A 22,226-nucleotide genomic window follows, 5' to 3' on the forward strand; every position below is an offset into this window, starting at 1 on the left:
TCCGAATTTCACCTCAGTATAAGTTACACCTGTGAAGTGCTCAAAGTTTCTAGAATTGTGCTTCTGATACATTTCCAGTTCTGTGTCGGGAGTGTGGTAGACAGGATAATTAATAGTGTAATAACCAGAATGATATTGGGATCCACTGATAAAAAGTCTGAAGAGGCAGAGACTCTGGAAAGAAAGGTTTCAAGTGTTTGAATGAGGGGGGAGAATCTAAATTCACCACCTAACTGTTTCACCGAGGAACAGTGAAGAGCTGGGGTGCCTGGGGGGCTCAGTCAGTTAAGTGGTGTCTGCCTTTGGCTCAGGTCATGATCTCAGGGTCCTGGGATGGAGTCCCACATCAGGCTCCTTGCTCAGCACGGAGCCTGCTTCCCCTCTGCCTACCGCTCCATCTACTTATGCGTGCCCTCTCTCTCAGATAAACAAAATCTTTTAAAAAGAAAAAAAAACAGTGAATAGCTGAGTTGGGGGATTTTGTTGGCTAAAGAGTGCACCTAACGGGAATGGGCTAATTATTGTGACGAACACCTGCTAATTTAGACAGGTGGAGAAAGGCATGGTTATTAGGCGTTTTTCACACATAGTCAAACTGTACTTAAAAAATGCCTTCCTTTTGACCCATAATCACAAAAACTTCTCAGACCTCAGAGCGATCCTGGGATCGCTCAGCAAATACATACAGAGCTCTTAAAGCACGCCCACACGCACTGAAGAGCCCGCAATATTTGCATCAGTGCAGAAAAGTTAAAAGAAATGCTACAGCGCCATGTGAACTCCCCAAATAAAAATTTCAAAGTGAACCCCCAGTTAGAATGTTTCATGATGTCCAGCAGGGAAAACTGCACCGAGCTGTTAAGAAACGGGCGTCTCTCCGTGGCATTTCTCTGTCTTTGTTGTGTGGCTCCGATCTTGGGCTGAGAGGATCCCCGGCGCTCTGAGCAGACAAACTCGCTTTAGCGCTCTGCTGTCCAGGGACAGAAGCTTCTGTTCAGGTCCACCCCAAACAGATTTTACTCCCAAGTTTCTCCTGGTTCTATGGTCCACAGCTAACTAAAACGTGGTTTGGGCAAGTGACAGTGTTTAAAAAAAAAAAAATGCCAATGCCCGCCATGTGGTTGGTGGGAACTCTGTGGAGTGGGAACGGAAAGGCTGAGACACCGAGACTGACAGCAAGAAGCTGTGCGGGTTACTGCTGCTTTTAACACCTACACAGGTTTTTGATGGAAGGAGAGATATTTATCTTTGGCTACAATTTCAAATTCGTAATTGGAGTGACAGGCGAGGGGAGAGCTGCCAAAGTCAACATTTTAGGCCTTGTTTTTATTCCCCAAATCCTTGTTGCCCATCTTCTGGCCTTTCAGATGAGTTGCCAAAATCCACCAGGGCCATCAGCCTTAGGCCACTTTTGAAATTCTGTGCTTTCATACTTTTGTGTGTCTGTGTGAGTGTACGTACATTCGCACGTGCGCACATGCTTGTGGGTGTGTGTTAAGCTCTTATACTGAGGCAAATAAAGACATGTGTCCTATCCTGATGCTTAAGGGGGTGGCCTGCACATTACTTCCTGATTCTGTTTTGACGTCGATGCTCCTAATCTCCGTGACAGTTTGCTAGGGCCACTTGGAGGCAATTTTCTAAAAGACGGACGTGTCTGGAGCTATGTGGCTCACAGGCTTTCTCTCAAACAGCCAATGCCAGGGGAGGATGTTCTAACCTTCCTGCCCAATATCCTTCTCCCCATGCCCGACCCTTGACAATGGCACATAAATGGGTCTCTCTTGGGCGAGTGGGCAAATCACCATGGTAAAACCCAGTGAGGTCTCAAAGCAGCAAAACGTGGTCTGCTTTGGTCTGCTCAGGATTTCCCAGATGCATTTGGCTCGGGAACTTTGTTGTTGTTTTAACACCAATTAACACCCTACCAGAACACACTTCAAAAACCACTCATCATACGTGCTTGAATTCTTAAAATCAAGCGACATCTCTCCAGCGTTGACAACTGGAGGTCTTGGTTTTATATCCGGGGCAAGTCTGATGGATGCTTGAACTGCTTACGGTGTCGAAGGAGAGTGCAGTGGGACACCCTCCTAGGAGCTCTGAAAAATGGGTACCGTTCGGAGGGAAGTTTCTTTTTACCATCTTGATAACTGGGTACTAAAAGTGATTTTAAGTTCAGATTTCTCATAAGCAACTTTCTTATGCTTTGATTTAGTGAAGAGTTTGGCTTCCTTAATGTAGTTGTATAAAGATGCCCACACAACCATGCAGAAGACCTATGTATTAGTGTGACTTGGGAATATAGTGTGTTATGCACTCCATTTGTGTCAATTTAGTGAGTGGGAAGGAAGAGAATTGGCATTTGTTGCATGATCACCTTGGGACAGGAATCGGACTAACGGTTTTTACCGTATTATTTCATTTTGTCCCTGTAACAATCATCTTAGGTAGGAACAATCGACATGTTTTATGATTTGTTCACTCATTCATTTACGGCCGGCAGTTTGCTATGTGCTGGCGCTTTCGTGGTGAAAACAAGGTGGCTGGGGGTTCTGCCCGTTAGGAGTGTATGAGCGAAATTAGACTCCCAAGTGTTAAAGGAGCAGCCCCAGTGCTGGCCATAAGTACTCCTGAGCAATTAGCACAGAGCCAGACACTTGACTCCAAAGCATATGCATCTCCTACAATGTAAAGCTTGATGGTCTCTCTCCTTTGGGTTTGGTTTCCTTTTTCTTTTTCTTTTTTTAATATTTCTGAATCAAAAATCTTTTTGCAGGTAGATTCACCCTGTAGAGGAACATACCTACTTTAAGTGATTCTAAGATACAGAAAAATCCCATTCAAGTCTCACTTTAGGAAGGCTTGCAGGACTGAAAGTTTGTTCCGGGCTTTCCCTCCTCGAACAGAAGAATAAAGGTGGTTTAGAAGTACACAGGTGCCAAAGCCCAAGGCAGACACAGTAGGAGGCAGAGAATTACAAAGTCATATCCTAGAGAAGAATGTTTACTAAGAAAAAGATTGAAGGGTAGAGACAGGCAGAGACCAGCCGCAGAACATACGAGGCGGGGCCATACTCACTAAACTACGAGAACTTAAATCCAACAGACATTATGGATTATCTGCGACACTGAAGTTCTGTTCTTAGGAGTTATCAGTGACAGTATTACAACTACTGATCGAAGCAGTTATTATGAGCCCAATTTTCTTTTTTACTCCTTTTTTTTTTTTAAAAAAAGGCTTTATTTCTTAATTTGAGAGAGAGAGAGGGAGAGGGGGAATGCATGAGCAGGGGGAGAGAGAGAGGGTGAAGCAGACTCCCCGCTGAGCATAGCTTCCATGCAGGCTCCATCCCAGGGCCCTAGATCATGACGTGAGCCAAGTCAGATGCTTAACTGATTGTGCCAGCAGGGTGCCCCTTTGAGCCCAACACTCTACGCAGAAAATAGCTCACAGGCAAACCCAAAGCATCACAGTTAAAAAGTGGCAGTGCTGGGATCCCCGCCCAAGTTCCCTAGGTCCTGGTCCAAGCTCCCTGCCCCTTCACTACATTCCGGTCCTGGAAAGAGAGGAAGGCTCAGGAATTGACCAAGAGGATGGACAATGGACATGGGAAGAGACGGGCTGTAGGAGCAGAAGGACAAAGGCTCTTGGCCAACGGTTATAGGCACCAAGTCTTCAAATTTGCTGGAAATTTAGCTTTCTCATAAGCAGGAGGCTGACTTTCTTATGTCTGGGTTCAGTGAATAGTTCTGCTTATTTAAAACAATTTTATTAAAAGTACACATACAATCACACCAAGAACTACATATTAGTGAGGCTTGGGAATATACCATACAGTTGACCCCTGAACAGTGTGGGGATTAGGGGACTCCCACTCAGGGGAAAATCCATGTATGACTTTTGATTCCCACAAACTTAATTACTAAGAGCCTACTGGTGACCAGAAGCCTCACTGATAACATAAAGTGTTGATTAACACATCTTTTGTATGTTATATGTCTTATACTCTGCATTCTGACAATAAAGTAAGCTAGGGAAAAGAAAATATTACTAGAAATATTAAGAAATCTTATTATGGAAAATATTATTGAGAAAATACATTTACAATACTGCACTATATACTTTTTTAAAATCCATGTATAAGTGGACCTGAGCAGTTCAAACCCATGCTGGTCAAGGGTCAACTGTATTCTACAATTCATCTGTAGAAAGAAAAAATCAAAGTCATCTTTCCGTTCTCAAAGAGATGGGCTTGTTATAGGTAGAAGTGAATGGGACAGGTCATGACCTGCCGGATCTGTGGAAGATCACATGTAGACATTCATGCACTCACATTCTATTTCAAAGGTAGGTCTTCTTCCAGAATGTTCTATCCCAACTGTTATGGGGCCACATTCTCTCCCCTCAATAGCTAAGAGTCTGTTCGTATTACACTTGATGAAATTTTTAGGGATTACTGAGAAATGCAGCTCACAGTAGCCCTTTCATCTGGACACCTCATGATTCATAGCTGGAGAAGAGTGCTCTTGGATCCCAGTTGGAAAGCATGACGTAAGTGTAAATAGGGTCTAGCAGAGTGGCCTAGGTACACGGGAATATTAGCGCCATTTGCAGTTTTTAACCTTAGGATGAACACAGAGCAACTGGATAAAGTCTAGATGGGTGCCACAAAGACAAACACTGGGAACCCAGGAGTCATAAGCAAAGACACTGGCTTCTCTTAAGATAGGGAGGCGATCATTTTAAGGATATAAAAGCGATGATAAGCAGCTGTTAGCCACGTGCTTTGGAAGACATTAAGTATCGTAACCATCGTAACCAGTCGCAGAAGAGTTCTTCTCAAATATAAGAAATAACAAAATGAAGCTGGCTCGATACAGGGCCCGAGGTATAAAACCACTGTACATTACTCTAAGAGAACAGTGGAAACAGAAACGTCAATGACTACCTCTAAGCGCTATTTTGAGAATTAGCACAGTGTCCGACATAACCACGCACTCGATTAATGTTAGTTGTCTCTTTCCTTGAAGAAATGCAAGTGAGAAGATGGTGAATATTTTTTTCCCCTGGGTCAGGCATTGACAAAATACAGCCAGAAGGCGAAATACCTGTTGGGGGAAATGTTTCTGGAAGCCCAGGCACGCCCGATCTTTTCTGTGTTTGACAGGGTGCTATGGAGTTACCACGGCAGAGCTGAGTAGTTGTGAAGGAGACCTTATCACCTGCAGAGCTGAAAATATTTCGTCTCTGACCCTTTATCAAAGTGTGCAGGCTTCTGCTCTAGGATAAACACCAGCATGAATGAGCTGTCCGGGGTTGTCCGGTGATAGCATTCTATTATTGCTTTGCGTAAGGGGCAGGGGACTCCGAAAATGAGAATGAATTAAAAGTCAAGGGCATCGGCAGGGGTTGGAGGTACCATTTCGGTGGAGTTTATGCCAATCGGGACGGGCGGCGAAGAAACACGGACTCCCATCAGTTTCACTGCTGAACTGACCAATGGAATAATGTTATCTTTACGTTCCCTACCCCAGAATACAGGATCCTTTAAAAGAAAGAGGTATGAGACTGACAGTTGGGTCCTTTCTCTCCCACATGAGTCAGCTTTGACCTTTCTGACGAGCGAAGCTTCTCAACCAAATAAACACAGGTCTAACAGAGCACAACACCTGGGCCTTGGCTTTTTTTTCTTCTCCTTTTTAATAGACGAGCCCTGAGATGGAAGAAAAGATTCCCTTTCATGTCGGTGCCTTCACTTTGACTCTTTGTTACCAAATGCATGATAAGATCAGGGCTGAGATTCACAATAATTGCCATTTCTGTGCCACTGTAAGCTTTCTCCCCTGCCCCACCCCCCGGCCCCCTACCCAAAGCAAGGCTGATTTTATTCTCTCTAACTGGTGGACTCTTGTTTCAAAGGCCTTGAACTCCAAGGCGCTACTGAAAAGGCTTTGACATGTCAAAGGGAAGCATCTTTGGCTGGAACAAAGCAACTCAAAGGCTCTATTCTCCTTGGTACTCAGCCTCCAGAATGAAAACAAAAGCAAGGCGAGGGCAAGGCCAAGCAATCACTCGGCAGACACAGGAGGCCAGCGGCTGAGAACTTCCCAGCAGCCCCTGCAACTCACCTCTCGGTGATGCTCTTGGCCGTCTGCAGGAAGCGCGCGTGATCGTTCTCTTTCAGAGAGTGCTCTGCCTGGGAGATGAGGGAGGCCGACCGCTCGATGCACTGCTTGCAGTTTGCAATCTGCTGAGCCAGTTTGCGAAGCCGCATCACCTTGAAAAGAGGCACGGAGACGGTTAGGTGGGCGGGCTCGCTGAGGGAACGCGCACCGGGCTGGACGCTTCTGGATATGTGCGTCCTGCTGCATGGAAAGTTGTCCTTCGATAAACATCCGAGAGCAGGCAGAGAAATACGGAAATCCCAGGTACGGGACTCCTGGCTTGGATAGTCTCAATCTCCTTGGAGAAGTGTCGCTAATTTGTTTTATGAGAAAATACTCTATTGTGAATTGCTTCCTTGTTGATGGGGAAAAAAGGTGCTGCCTAATGGCAAGTTGCAAGGGTCACCAGACCTCTTCCCTCGCCATTCCACTCAGTTACTAGAAGATGGCAGTGACTGCTGGGACCGTCTCTATCTCGGGCTTTTGGCTGGGCCGTCAAGAAACTTAAGACATCCCAGTAGGTGCGAATGGCTTAAGCAAGAGCCATTTTCTAAAAAGGTCTTTGTGATCCGCATCATAAAACCGTGATGGGAAAACATGAGGTATTACTATTTCCCACACGATCTAAAACTCATGTGTTAAATTAACAGAAAGAGAGTGTTTTTTTCCATTGATTAATATTTTTCCTGTTGAGCAGATGAGAGAAAGCCAAAAAAAGCACAGCTGGGCCATTTCCCCTCACTGGGAACGTCATTTCCAGGCACTTTGTGCTTACTTGATAACTAAGAACTATTTTGATAAGCATTTCCCAGTCGGGATAAAAATGCATGTTTGGTTCCAACCGCCATTCCAATTCCTGATTCTGTCTTGCTTGAAAACGACCCTCCGACGTAATTGACCGTGACCTCAGGGGTAGGCCAAGATAAGTGCACAGTAACCCACTTGACCATTCGCTCTGGTGTCTGAAATGTGCTGTGAGATGAAGCCCTCTGGCCAGAAGCCAAGTCAAAATTAGACTGCTAATTGGAATTGCCGTGTGCCCGGTGCCCCATCCACACAGCCTGGGACAGGTCTTGGCTGGCTTCAGGATCATTCCGGAATGGAAAACAGTCCTGGGTGAGAGGGCAGGGAGGGGGCCAGTTAATCTGTCTTGCAGACAAGGCTGGCTCTGGCTCCCTCCAGAATCCCTGCTAACTGCTAACTCCAAGAAATTCCTTCTTTCTCCCAGTCATCATTACCATCCCCGTGCAACTTTCATCGAAGAAAAGGAAGGAAGGAGATGTCAGAACGTGAGGCCGGTGTGGAGCATCTGATTCCAGCTAGGTTGTCCTGCGGCAAACAAAGGCAAGTCAGGCCGCACTGGGAGGCGGCAGCCGCAAGATTTCGGGCAAGAGTGAGAAAAATTCCTCAAAGGAGACAGAGAGATAGGAAGTGGCAAAACCTTGGAGCAAACAGCCTAGGAGATTAAGGCTGGTAAAAGACTTAACTCATTATAATTACAGCGACCAACCGCAGCAGATGAACTGTGTTCATTAGCTGAATGAAAGAACACTTTTTTGACACCAAATTGAATTTAGCGTTTAACGTGGTTACATCCAGAGGTAAAGCTGAGAAAGGCCTAGAGTCCAATTCAAGATGTTAGAACACATCCAGCAGAGGAAGGAGAATAACTTAGAGTCCCCAACAAACCAAGGGAATGAAATACTGAAGCATACAACGAAATTAAAGATGTTTAATACAGGGGCGCCTGGGTGGCTCAGTGGGTTAAAGCCTCTGCCTTCGGCTCAGGTCATGATCCCAGGGTCCTGGGATCGAGCCCCACATCGGGCTCTCTGCTCAGCGGGGAGCCTGCTTCCTCCTCTCTCTCTGCCTGTCTCTCTGCCTACTTGTGATCTCTGTCAAATAAAAAAAAAAATAAAGATGTTTAATACAATTCTAACGAAAGAAATATAAGGTCCAAATATTCCTTTAGAACAACTCCGTCGGTCACATACCCTTTTGGTATGCCTCTCTGTGATCCCACAGGCCACAGAGGCACCAATGCTTGAATTCTATTTTCTCCCTTCTTTTCCTCTACCATGACACTGGAAATTAAAAGTGGCATCAAGAGGAAAAGATAAGAAACGAAGCCAAACAACAGCCCTAAATCATGTGTTAAGCTGAAGCAAGCCAAAATGAAGAGGCTCCTTTGAAAACACAGGAATGCTTTACAGAAAAACAACTGTTAGCATCATTTTAATTTTAGTTCAAGTGTACAGTTCCACTTCACACACCAGATCACAGCTTTTCAAAATGGTGTGCACAGGGATCAGAAGGAATCTTTGGAAAAGAGAAACTTGGAGATATCTGGGCTCACTCGCCAATATCCTCTAAAAAGTTGTCATTGGCAGAGCGGCTCGAAACTGCACCTCAGCGGTCAAAGAGCTGCAGGCGATGGGTCAGTAGTCAGGACGAGCATGGAAAAACTAAACAGAAGAGAAGAGGAGAGGAGAAAGTAGCAGAGTGCATTCCTGATAGAGAAGGCAAATTCAGTTTTGCAAAAACTTTTCGTATGCGTGCATGCTGGATTTCACGTCCTCTCTATTTTTTCCTGGGGGCTTCGATTAAAAAAAAAAAAAGAAAAAAGAAAAACACGACTCTCAATCAGGTGTTCACAAACTATGGTCCATACGCTGTATTCAGCACACATCTACGCGTGTCAATAAAGTTTTATTGGCATGCTGAAACAGTCATTCATTTATGACTCATCTATGGCTGCTTTCACACTACAACATACACCTCTCTCCTTTACAGAAGAAGTTTGCCAGCCTCCGTGATTCTGATCAAACGGCCCTAATCTGAACCACACTCTGGGACACCCTACCCTACTTGCTACAACACTTCAAATCAGACACCAAGCATTTAGCGAAATACTCATTTCATCCTTAGAAAACACTTTTGTATATACTATTTTAAAAATCTGACAGGATGAATAAAACTTGATATTTGAAAAGAAACACTGGATACTGACACCTAAGAAGATTCTTTATATGTATGTGTCATTGTCGCAGGGGACATTTTTCCAAGTTGGCCCTGTTCTTTTGTTCCTTTGGGAAGTGTTGATTGCACATTGTAATTTCAGGAACTCGCTCCATACTCATCATGGAACTAGCCTGCCAGTTGAATCTCCTTTCAGGGAGGACATGGGCCAAATATACCGATTTATTTGCTTTGTTTATTATACCTCGAACATGCTTTAAAAAGCAGCCCTTCACTTTTCTTTAAATGCATTTTAAATGCTTTTAATATATGGGCTTTATATACATTGTAGGATTCCCAGCACCAAATCGTCATGTCCTAACAACTGAGCCTCATTTATCACAAGTCTCAGCATTGCCAATGAGGCCTGACTTGGCATTTCTATAAGGCTCTAGAAAAGCCCAGCCATGTAGTCCAGTTAATTATCTTAAATTTTGGAGATTTAGAGTACATAAAAGCAGCGAAGAGAAGGGACCCTTTCTCTCTGTGGCTGCAGCCGTCTACCATCAATCTGTGTCTGAACATAAAACACGTAATTTACTCAGTCTGGAGTCTGTGGCCTGCTTTTCGTGTGTTGACATGAAATTTATCTCCTACTACCGAAGAGATAAGACAATTCTTTCCCAGGGAGTCTCATGGCTTGAGACTCTCCAGTCCCCCCAAGGAGAAAGGCTGCTGAGCTCTTTCTTTCGAAGACTGCACAATGGTCTGAGAGCAAGCATTACCAGTATGTACCCATGGGTCCCAACCCTGCCCATCTGGCAAGCCCCCAGCTGGAGGATTTGTGGTGAGTCTGTTTCCATCGGGTCTAACGGCCTCATGATCCATGCCAGAGACACATGGCGGCCAAGGTCACGAGGTGAATGAAATTCACAGCGTGATCCCCACGGTCCCGCCAGTTCTTCTGCCGGCGAGCTCCCCACTTGCAAGTGCTGGTGAGAGGGCCCCACTGCCCCTTCTCTGGATTCAGCGTCCTCAAGACCACACAGACACCAGCCTGGGCGCCCTCTCCGGGCACCAAGTCCATACTCGGCCTTCTCTGCCCAGCACCTCTGCTTCCCAGCACGCAGGTACTCACGCTCTTGTCTTCTTCGCGATGTATCTCTGACGCCGCATGCCCTGGCCAGGGACTCAGTCCCTGTGGATTCCGAGGTTTGGGATCCCCTAGCCTTCGGTGATGCGCCAAATCGGTTAACTCACGAGAAAGCCAAACTGGGCCTCATCTTTCCCAAGTAACGTTTGCTTTCTAAGACTGCCTTCTGAGAGAAGGTCCCCAAGCAAGTGTGTACTTTTCAAAAAGTGGTCAATTTCAAACACACAGACGATTTTTAAATTAATACAATGAATTTCCCTATGCATAGTCCCAGCTTTACCAAATCTCACAATTTTCATCATATTAACATAAAAGATTTCTCAGAAGGAGGAAAAATATTATTGATAGCACAGAAGCCCTGTGTGTCCGTCCCTAATTTCATTCAAGTCCTTCTCCAGAGGAAAACACCTTTTTGAATTCAGGGTGTATCACTCCCAAGTATGTATGCGGGCCTAAACACTGTATGGGATGTCTTTGGTAGTAACAAGTCTCACTCCATGCAAAGCACTGTAAAGCTTGTTTATATTTTTTTGATTTGTCCATATAGATATGTATCACCCTAGTTCATTAATTTTGAGTTTTGAAGACTGTTCCATTACATAAATAATACAATTATCTTATAAACAGCTTCGTTGAGATATAATTAACATACAACAACCTGTATATATTTAAAGGACAAATCTGGTAAGTTTTCAAATATGTGTAAGCCCCTAAGATGATGAACACAGAGATCATGCCTCCGATTTCCTCCTGCCCTTGGTAATTCATCCTATTCCGCGCCGTCTCCCTCCCAGCCCAGGCCCCGTCTCTCGTCCCTAGCCAACCACTGATTTGTCTTCTGTCACTGTAGATTATTAGAAAGTATTGTTTCTAGGGGCGCCTGGGTGGCTCAGTCAGTTAAGCCTCTGCCTTCAGCTCAGGCCATGATCTCAGGGTCCTGGGATCGAGTCCCACATTGGGCTCCCTGCTCAGCAGGAAGTCTGCTTCGCCCTCTGCCTGCTGCTCTCACTGCTTGTACACACACACTCTCTCTCTCTCTCTCTGACAAATAAATAAATTAAATCTTTTAAAAAAAGGAAAAAAGAAAGCATTGTTTCTAAACTGCCACATGAATGTGTTCATGTAGTACATACTATTTTCCGTCTGGCTTCTTTCCCCCACCATGAATCTACTGAGACTCATCCAAGTTGTTGCATGTATCAGTAGCTTGTTCTTTTTTGTTGCTGAATAGTATTTCGCTGTATGGATGTGCCACAAATTGTATCCATTCACCTTCCGGCGGACACTTGGGTTGGGGCTATTACCTTTACCATTCTGGTGAAAATTCATGTACATGTCCGATAGGGCCATATGCTTTCATTTCTCTTGGCAAACACCTAGAATGGCTGGATCATATGATAAGTGTATGTTTAACTGCTTAAGAAACTGAGTTTTCCAAAATGCAATTTTACTCTCTGCGTATGAGAATTCTAGTTCCTCCACATTCTCAACAACACGGTATGGCCTATCTTTTTCATTTTAACTGTTCTACGAGGTAAGTAGGGTATCTCCTTGAGGTCCTAATTTGCCTCACTGACTTTTCTCAACAAGTAATGATTTTGAACATCTTTCCATGTGCTCATTTGCCATCCATATGCCTTCCTTGGTAAAGTACCTATTCAAATCTTTTATCCATTTTGGTAAAGGTATTGTTTGTTTCCTCGCTAATGAGTTTTGAGAATTTGTTATGTATCCATGTACAAATACTTTTCTATTTCAATTAATAATTTACAAATATTTGTCTCCAACCTGTGGCTTCTCTTTACGTTCTCTCAATAGTGTCTTTTAGAGAGAAATTTTTACTTTTGAGTAATACAATTATCTGTTTAATTTATAAATATTTCTTTGATGTTTTTAACTTTGTATATGATCAACCTTTGCCCAACTCAAGGCTCACCAAGATTTCCTCCTATGTTTTCTTCTAGAAGTTTTATCGTTTTGTCCTACACATTAGCAACATCCATTTAGATCTGTTTTTTTTTTTTAAAGATTTTATTTACTTATTTGACAGAGAGAGAGAGAGATCACAAGTAGGCAGAGAGGCAGACACAGAAAGAGGGGAAGCAGGCTCCCCGCTGAGCAGAGAGCCCGAGGCGGGGCTCCATCCCAGGACCCTGGGGTCATGACCTGAGCCGAAGGCAGAGGCCAAAACCCACTGAGCCACCCAGGTGCCCCTAGATCTGATTTTTGTATATGGCATGAAATATGGCTCGAATTTCACATTCTTAGGTGCAGAATAGCATCTCCTATGTGGAGGCTAAAACTTAGTTTCCAAATTCCCCCTACGGCTGAGTTTTTTTTTTGCAGTTTCGGTATCTACATTTTACTTCCCGAACTGCTAATTTGTTTTCACATTTCCTTCTTTCTGATCTTATATCCTTTTGTGGCTTCACAAGTTTTTGTTCTTTTAAAATAGAAGCCATCCCTTCATTTATCACTTTAAACATCTTTTCTGTGCTTTCCCATACAATGAATTTCACCTGGGGTGAGAGAATGTTGATTTTGCGGGCTACATTTTCAGAAATGCAAGATTTCTTTATATGCTTCAGCACTGTGGTTTGGGTTTCAGATTTAAAGGGAAGAAGTCATTCATGATCTTTTTCCTCCCTCACCCTCTTTGCTTAGCGCCCTCCTATCCCCTCCACCTACGCCATGTTGCCATCAGTCTTCCGCACCCCCCTTCCCTTTGGGGGGTCCTCATTCAGGGATCCTCTGCATTTCTGAGGCTTCTCTTTTGAGCAGGTATCAGAAATAGTGCAGAGCCAGGCTCCAGCCTGACGACTTGTTCCAGACTCCTAGGACCGAAATCCCTAAAAACTATGACCCAACGTAGAGGTTGGCAATAATCTTTTTCAGTGCCTTTTAATGAACTGAGAAGCCTTCTACGGCCCATGGCATTAACCAACGAGCCTAATTTTAGTCTCCTATACCATCTGGAGCACTTCCAGCCACTTTATCCCAAGGCTTCAAGAACTCTTTATCCACTGGAGTGGAAGGTGTTGCTGTTCTGGTCTCTTCCAGACCAAGTCCCACTCCCATGTTTTAGCCACAACTGCAGCTTTACAGGTTTGTCCCATCTCTGGCCCATGGAGACCTTTATCTTGTTTTGGGTCCAGCTGAATCTCTTTGCTTTCCTATTTCCCTATGTTCTCTAGTCACTGACATGTGTTCGGGGTGGAGTGGGTGCACCAAAGCACCAACCCCATGTATCACCACAGCCAGAACTGTGGACATCCCTTTGCTACTTCAATCGCGCTCATGAGAGAAACCCCGATGTTGCAAAGTTAAGCAAGGGAAAGGCATGCCGGCCAGGCTGATTAAGGGTCCCCCAAAGATGCTCCCATCCTAATCCCAGGAGTTTTTAAACTATGTCGCTTTACATGGATATAAGAGATGTTGCGGATGTGATTAAGGCAAGGACCTTCAGAGAGGGGGATATTATACTGGATGATGTGGGGGATCCCAGAGTAATCAGAAGGGTCCTTACAAGAGAGAACCAGAGAGAACTGTGCCAGAGAAAGAGATCTGAGGAGAGAAGCAAAGGTCAGAGTGATGTGATAAAGAAACCAGGAGCTGAGGAATGCGGTGGCCTCTAAAAGCCAGAAAAGGCAAGGGATAGATTCTGCCCTAGAGCCTCCGGAAAGGGACAACACGGCTGAAACCTTGACTTCAACCCCAGTGAGACTGATCTTGGATTCCTGACATCTGGAGGAAGGTCAGATACTAAATCTATTTTGGTTCAAGTCACCCAGTCTGCGATATTTGTTATAGCGGCAGTAAGAAACTAGTATTAGCCTTGAGAACCGATCCCTGTGCCATGTAAAGGCAACAAATTCCCTCCCACATGCATATTCATGAACTGCAGCTGTATTTCAGGCAATCATACATCTGAGGAGCTGGAAGACGTCAGGTCCTAAGAGATGTACACATCTGGTACATGATAACGGAAGAGGAAAAATGTCCTGGGAGGATTCCAGGTGGACACTCAGTGCTCTTCCAAGTTGTACAATTTGTACGTGGGGAAAAGTCGCTGTTCAACACATATGAGTCACTTCTTGGCCAGGGAATGGATTCATATTAATTTCTTAATTCACCGTAACAGCTTCCAGAGCTATCTGACTTAACTTTTCTGATCACCATCACAATTTACACGCATAAATATTTTTCAACTTACATAGACAAAGGACTCTAAAACATTATGCAGGATTGAAAGTATCTTTTAAAAGTGGTAGAAAACAGAGAACAGCACATATATTAGCAATTAGAACCTCTGTGTACCAATTAATTGTTGTTCATTTAATTATACATATTTCATTAAAGCATGGTTATGAGCAGTAATAATAGAACTTTATGAATTTATTGGATCTTGAATGAAGGTTTCTATTTTTAAAATATTTACAAAATTACCTCTTGAGGGTGGCAGAGAAATGAGTAAAATAAAATGGATCTCAAGTATTTCAATAAAAACCATAAGAATTTAAAAGATACAAACATTAAAAAAGAATTTCTATTACTATATCCACAAAGGGATATATGATATAGTGAAACTATAGTAGTTTTGCCACCATGAAATTATACTTGTCTGAATTCGCTCCCGGGCACGAGAAAACACTGCAATTTCTATATAAAGTCTGATTCACTGAAACATTTATTTAATACTGTGTTAATTGCTAGGATATAGCGATAAATATGAAATGAACTCCTCCGCTGTGGAACCCCCCTTCTCATAGAGAAGAGAGATGAAAACAGTGGCTATAAGAGACCAGAGCTCCAAGCTACCCCTGGAGTTCACTAATGGAGGAGAGGTAATGTAATGTAACTTTCTCCTTACAGATGTGCACAGGAGACTGTGATGATACAAAGAAAGGGGTGGAGAAAAACAATGGCCACCCAGGGGCCTTTGAGCTCTGTCTTAAAGACTTAAGAGGAAACTGTGGAAAATCTAGAAAAGGGAGGGTATTCAATGTTTCCTAAGCTACTGAAGTGCATGGGAGTATGGTGTTTTCTCCGGGTAGAGAATATGAAATTTCTACCCTAGAAATCATACCTTCCCTTCTTTGATCTTGGTTCCAATAATCTGTCGTCTCTGCTGAATGATCTCAATGAGAAGATCACACTCCTCCATCAATTTGGCTTCTTGACGTGATGCATTGACCTACAGGATAGACAGAATAGTAAGCATTTATCTGGCGTTCGATTTTCAGTTACATGCTCTTTAATAAAGACTACTATGTTTCTGGTAATCACTAAAAAAGATATTTTAAACGTTAACTCTTCTTCCAATTATACAGAGATGGAAAATACAGGACTTACATGTCCACTCCCTATCTTGCATCCCTGGAGAACATTATTATCCAATGGTAGCAGTCTTTTCTACAAAGCCATACTCGGCTTCAGAATCTTCCTTCACCCAACATATATGTAGCTATTACCAATTAGTTGGAAATAGATGCTTGAAATATATTTGTGATTCCTGCTTTTATATCTTGAGAGAAAGTGTAATTTTGGCCAATTAAACCAAAAAGTAAGTTTATAAAAACAATATTATTCCTTTATGGAGAATAGATTACTATCGACATCCATTGAACAAATTTTCCAGAAGCAAAGTAGCAAGATTATATCACATTTACTTAACTTTTCTTTTAAATACGGACATCGACTTTGCATTTCATCACCAAGAAAACATCAAAAAAGAAAAAGGATGGTTGACTATTTTATTAATCTTAAATGGTAATCTTAAAGATGGTTGACTATTTTATTAATCTTAGGACAGATTTTCCTTCTGGTATACTTCCAGAAGACCGAGGTTCTACAATGAACACATGCCATTCTCTAGGAAAGGTAGATGATTATAGAATGGCTTGTATTTGAAGTTTTTAAGACTCATTATATGCAAGGGAGGATGACAATTAGCTCATTCTTGGCAACAGGGCTTGGGAAATACTCTGCACATGCTATTTCCTCCACCTCATGATAATTCTGAAATGCTTATTCGCAAACAGAGACCCAGAAATCACAGCTGTGGGAAATGGAGAGAGCCTGCAGGAGTTTTATGATTTTAACACAGCACAGAAGTTGCAGTGTTACAGAGAATGACAATAGCATCATTGATGACTCTAGCATATCTCAGGGAGGAGACACAACCCAGTCATGAAGCCCTTTTGATTTGGGATACTTTATTTAACTGCAGTAATTCCATTCTCTCGGAATGAGATAGACTGGAAGTAGGGTCAGAAGTTCAGGATAAAAATCCATTGATGGCTGTTCAGAGAAAGCATGTCCTGTGTCCAGAGGCCAAGATTCCTTGAGTTTTATTCCTGATCCTTGCAAGACACAGCAGAGAGAGTACTCAAGACATCTTCTTTTTGAGAAGATAATGGTCAGTGGCCATCTGCGGCAAACCCCAAGATCAGGTCCTATGTTGGATTAGCACACAGACTTGCTGGCTAAATGTTTAATGAACAAAATTACGAGACACATTTTGATGGACAAGTACAGAACATGGAACTCAGGCTAGTATCTCAAGGAAGTTCATCACTGGCTCAATTTCTCTTACCATTACTTTTCTGTTGTCATTTCTAGTTCCCTTTGAGGATTCCCAAATAAACTTTGCTACCCATGGAAATATTTACTCAAAATGCCATTACTCTCCAGAAAATTCTTCTCTTTCCCCTTGACCTCAAACTGAATTTAATAACTGACTACAACTGAGCTGTGAAAAGGATGGAATCATATAGAAACCAGGGCACATTACGATGGAGAAAGTGAAATTTCTGGAAAGCAGCACCTAACACTTAAAAAGTATGTTCCAGAATGAGCCCTAAGAGCAAAACTACTCAAGCATACAATCAAGGTAAATCTAATGGGATGCAAGCTCCCTAAGGGCAGGGATCTTTGGCTGTTGAATGAAATAAGGCATCTCTCCCAAATCTTTTCATTTTCTTGGTGATGCCCTTTGGTGTTTTTTCGAAGTTTAAGTAATCTCTACACCCCCACGTGGGGCTCGAACTCATGACCCCAAGATTAATGAAAGTTTTTAATTTACCTACTTTTCTATTGTCATTTGTGCTTTTGATGTCATATCTAAGCAACCTAATCCAAGGTCATGGAGATGTACACCTCCACGTTCCTCTAGAAGTTTTATCTCTTACCTTTAGGTTTATAAGCCACTTTGAGTTAAGTTTTATGTATGATGCAAAGTATCTTTTGACTAATGGATAGCCTGTTGTCTAAGCACCATGTATGGAAGAGACAACTGGAAGACAACTCAAGTGTCTTAGCATTTTTTTTTTTTTTTTTTTTTTTTTTTTTTTTAAGATTTTATTTATTTATTTGACAGAGAGAGATCACAAGTAGGCAGAGAGGCAGGCAGAGAGAGAGAGGAGGAAACAGGCTCCCTGCTGAGCAGAGAGCCCGATGCGGGACTCGATCCCAGGACCCTGAGATCATGACCTGAGCCGAAGGCAGCGGCTTAATCCACTGAGCCACCCAGGCGCCCATGTCTTAGCATTTTTGTCGAAAATCAACTGCGCGAATCACGAAGTCCTCAGGTTTTGATGTTGTTGCTAACATATTCTGTGCTGAATGCTATTCTGGCTTTGAGTAAACCTGATCCAACCCCACTGGTAGCTCTGGAGCGGGTGCCCTGAAATGTGGCGTGGAGTACTAGCTCTACGCACTTGCGGGAGGACGATATTGGGAAAGTCAAGGAAAACATCCATTTCTAAGTTCTCCTATTTTGTAAAATGAGGTGAGTAATACCTGCTGTCTTGGCCATGTGGGATTATTGTAGTAAATATGCGGAATAATATGTGAGGAAACAAGTAACACTGTGAAGTCATAGATCTGAGGCGGTAGTGTCCATACTGCGAAGTCGTTTTGCTCATAGACTACAATTTAATTTGGGATCCATTTCACTCTGAAGATCATTGGGATATGGGTTACTCTATGATGGGAAAAGTGGTCCAGTTGCCATCATCACATGGGGTTCCATTTAATCCCAATTCTGATCATTTGATATTTATGATGGATAGATTTGTTTTACAAAAAAAAAAAAAAGGAGACCGAAATCTACTTTGTTGAGCCAAATATGTTTTGAGAAAGCTGATACAACAACCACCACGGCCCCAAAATATAAATTCCCAGAAATTTGGAAACATGATCTATTCATTTTCAGCCAAGTATTTTCCTTAGATCTTTCAAAAAGCACAGAATTGACTTTACTTTGAAACCAGGAAAGTTGAATCTCTTCTTATACTTTGATGACGCTTCCAAATTTTTGTAACCCTAGCATTCTTATATTCCAAAAGGTACAATAAAATAAGTTGAATGCTATCCTATATTTCTAAAATTCTTCCACTACAAAGAAATTTTCCACAGTTTTGCTGTTTTATATGTCACTTAAAAGAAGTTAATGATTTGATTGGACTTCACTTCTTCTAAGGGGTATTAATCCAAATACGGCACGGTTTATTGGTTGCTAGCAGTGCGCTCAGGTGTTTCTAGTTCCCAAGTTTGGTTTGGAACCCGGCAGCTCCTGGTTATGATTTCAGCTTTCAATTTCAGATTCACATCTTTTGATTCAGAATCACTAAGGCCAATGGAAGTGCTTTGAGTAGAAAGCCAATCTAAGCATGAAAGAAACGGCCCCCACACCTGCTTTCATGGACCTCTACTTCCACCTTCTTCATCCCTACCTTAAAGACAAGAGTGGGATGGGGCTAATTAGGAATGATGGCCAGTGGTAGGTGACTACTGGACCCCACCTCTGGACTGCATTGGAAATAGGGCACATATTCTTCAGTGCCCTTGATATTACAGGACAAAACAGAGCTTCAAATGAGGCCTCTTCCCATTCCAGGCTTCTCACCACCAGCTTTTTTTCTCATCTCAATTATCCTCATGTGTAAATGTCATCTCGGTCCCTCAGGAGAAGAAGCTCAGTTACCTTGACCTCATCTCTCTTCTGGCCTCGCCCATGTGCTCGGCACGCGACCTCTCTACGTCTGCAGCTGCGACTTCTCTTCTCATTCTGAAACACATCATTCCCCCCATCACTGTTTCTAGTCCTTAGTACTAACTTTGCCTCTTTGCAAAATGCTCTAAAGTAATTCTTCTAAAGTTAGACCCAAACTCAATTCTGGCAGATTTTTTTTCTTCTTTCTACTTTTTAGGCCCTGATGCCTTATCTGAGACTACAAGCGACACAGCCAGTGTCATGTAAGCTCGAGGCTACTTGTATAAAACACTTGCGGCCTTCACTGTGAAAGACCCACATACAACTACTGATTCATTCATCGGTCTATTCATTTATTCATTCGAATAATAGCAACTGGGTTCCCAGGGTGTCTCAGACAGCATTCCAAGCGCTGGGCAGGCAGGGCGTCCAAGATAGACAAAGTTCCCATTATCACAGAGTTTACATATAAGCAGAGGGGAACAGGCTGAACAAGTCAAGAAACAAATAAAAATTTTGGATCATGACAAGTGCCTAGAGGAAATTAAACAGGGTAATGTGACTGATCACAGCTGAGAGTAGGGTCCATTTTACAGGCTGTACAAGAATTCTCTGATAAGTCTCTGCAGGGGTGAAAAGGAACCAGCCAAAAGACATAGAAAAGGTATTTGCTGGCACTCCCAGCTCTGCTTTTAACGGGAACCCCCACACAAATTCTACAGTCTAGCTTCATTATTTGTAGATTCTGTATGTGCGATTTATGTGCTCACTCCAACTGAAGGATTAATCTGTAACCCCAAATCAATACTTGCGGCCTCTTTGTGTTCATTTCAGACATGCTCAGCGCACGAGAAACACATGAGTCACCCTCCTAGCACCCAGCTGAGGTTGAATAAGGACACACTCAGCCTTCCTGCTTCAGCTCTTCTATAATCTAAAGTTGGCGACAACAGGGACAGTGGTGTAAGAAGCTTTGACTCTGGGGCCAGGTGGATGGAGTTTGAGTCCCAATTCTGGCACCTGTGAGTGGGTCAGCCTCAGGCAAGTCACTTAGCACTCTGGAACCTCCGTTTCTCTTTCCCAAAACAAAGACAATAGAATCTACCAGGATGACTTACTCTCGAGATTTAAGATTATATAATCTAGGTGAGGAGTGTGTGTGTGTGTGTGTGTGTGCGCGCACGCGCGCGCGCGCGTGTGCACGTGTGGCTCTTTCCCTAAAGACCAATGGTTCGGTATTGGTCAATTCAGTGTTCCTGGTAACTTTCTAGACCCTAACTACCACAAATGATGAGAATCGATGGATTTACCTACTATCTAGTGTGCCCATAATGGTCCCAAGTACTTGGGGAGCAGGAAAGGTAGAATGAGAAGGGAAATTATGTAAGACACAGAAGAACAGCCTGGCTTGGAGAGTGGGTACCCCACTCTCTCCTGCTCCTACGGTAGTTTCGACTCTTCTCATTGACCGACTATGACTAGCTCATCCTTTACAGCCTAATGATGAAAGAGAAATGAGAAAGTCAAACAATGATGCGAGCGTAGAAGGCCAACCCGCCTGTCTCCACCTCCTAGCCCTGAGATCTCATTCAGCACTCACGTCAGACACCAACAGTCAGAGGCGGTCCCGTGGGAGTCGCCCCGGGGTGCAAGGTTTATCTGCTTTCCTAGGTACTCATTCCCCGGTGTTGTTAATGATAACATAAACGGGTTAGCTATTTTCTCCAGAGCACTTGGTTAGCCATGCCCAGTAAAAAGCCCCCCGTTAAGTTTTATGGTATAATAGTGTTACGGCATTTCACAGAAGGGGTGGGGTGAGGCGGACAATTTCTTATTTTGTTCTTGTCATATACGTATAAACATTAAAAGGATTTAATTACATACACACTAAAAATTGGACTACGTGTCTGCAAAATGTTCTTTAGCAGTCTGTAAACAGTTTCTAAGTATTTCTAAAAACTTGCTCTTTTAATTTGACTTGTATTCGACTGCAAAATGAGATGTTCGGTGCAGAGTATAAACGCCATTAGATTTCAGCCACATGTGGCCTTAACATCTTTAGAAATACTTTATGAAACCCTTAGAAGGTGACATCGATGGGGAAACAGTATGTGGCCACGCCACATGGGTGACGCTGGACTAATACGCATTTTAGAAATCCTCATTTTCCCACTTTGAAATGCTTTGTTGAAATGGGCTAGCCATCTCGAGATTTTGAGACCAGAACCTTTCAGTGCCCCTCGTGAGAGGGATGTACTGACTCGGCAGATCACCTTCTATTCACACACAGATGCGAACAGCGGGCTAAGCTTTGGAGAGGATGAGGTTGATGTGTTGGAAAAAGGAAATTTCATTTCAGGGTGTAGAGGAAGGAGGGGTGGTGGCATCACACATCCCAGAGGCCACCATTCACGTTGAGAATGTAAATGTTGGGAATGAGAATGTTGCCCCACAACTCCCTACACCCCCACCCCGCCCCACCCCGGCCTGCACAGCCCAGGAGACTGCCCCGCCACACAGGCCCACCATCAGTGCGCTCCTGAAACTGTTCCATCCAACTGCGACCCCCTTGGTCGAAGATTCTAAACCTTGCTATCCTTAAAATCACTATGGTTGAGATTGGGGCTTTAAGAGACAAAGGTCTACTTTACAAATTTGCCTAGAATGGGTTCTCATGGCAAAAGCAAAGCTGTACCGTGATTCAAATTAAGGTGACCATGAGAAAGGTTAAAATTCTTTTCTATTGTTTTAAAGATTTTGTTTATTTATTTGACAGAGAGAGAGCACAAGTAGGCAGAGCAGCAGGCAGAGAGAGAGGGAGAAGCAGGCTCCCCACTGAGCAGGGAGCCCGATGTGAGGTTCGATCCCAGGGCCCTGGGATCATGGCCTGAGCCGAAGGCAGCTGCTCAACCGAATGAGCCACCCACGTGCCCCCAGACCCTTTTCTATTTTA

General features: G+C 43.3%; 1 protein-coding gene across 4 annotated transcripts in view; it reads right to left on the reverse strand.

Annotated features, from left to right (window-relative positions):
• MID1 (midline 1) overlaps nt 1-22,226 on the reverse strand; it is a 341,814-nt gene that overhangs the window by 28,262 nt on the left and 291,326 nt on the right. For all 4 annotated transcript variants that reach the window (XM_004758816.3, XM_045089287.1, XM_004758815.3 and 1 more), the window contains exons 4-5: nt 15,365-15,472; nt 6,132-6,280 (exon numbers count right to left, since the gene is read on the reverse strand). In XM_004758816.3, the coding sequence (XP_004758873.1) occupies nt 6,132-6,280; nt 15,365-15,472 (257 nt within the window). The remainder of the gene's footprint in view (nt 1-6,131; nt 6,281-15,364; nt 15,473-22,226) is intronic.

The sequence above is a fragment of the Mustela putorius genome, unplaced genomic scaffold, assembly GCF_011764305.1.
Source record: "Mustela putorius furo isolate JIRA1106 unplaced genomic scaffold, ASM1176430v1.1 tig00003836_pilon_pilon_pilon, whole genome shotgun sequence".
Taxonomy (NCBI): domain Eukaryota; kingdom Metazoa; phylum Chordata; class Mammalia; order Carnivora; family Mustelidae; genus Mustela; species Mustela putorius.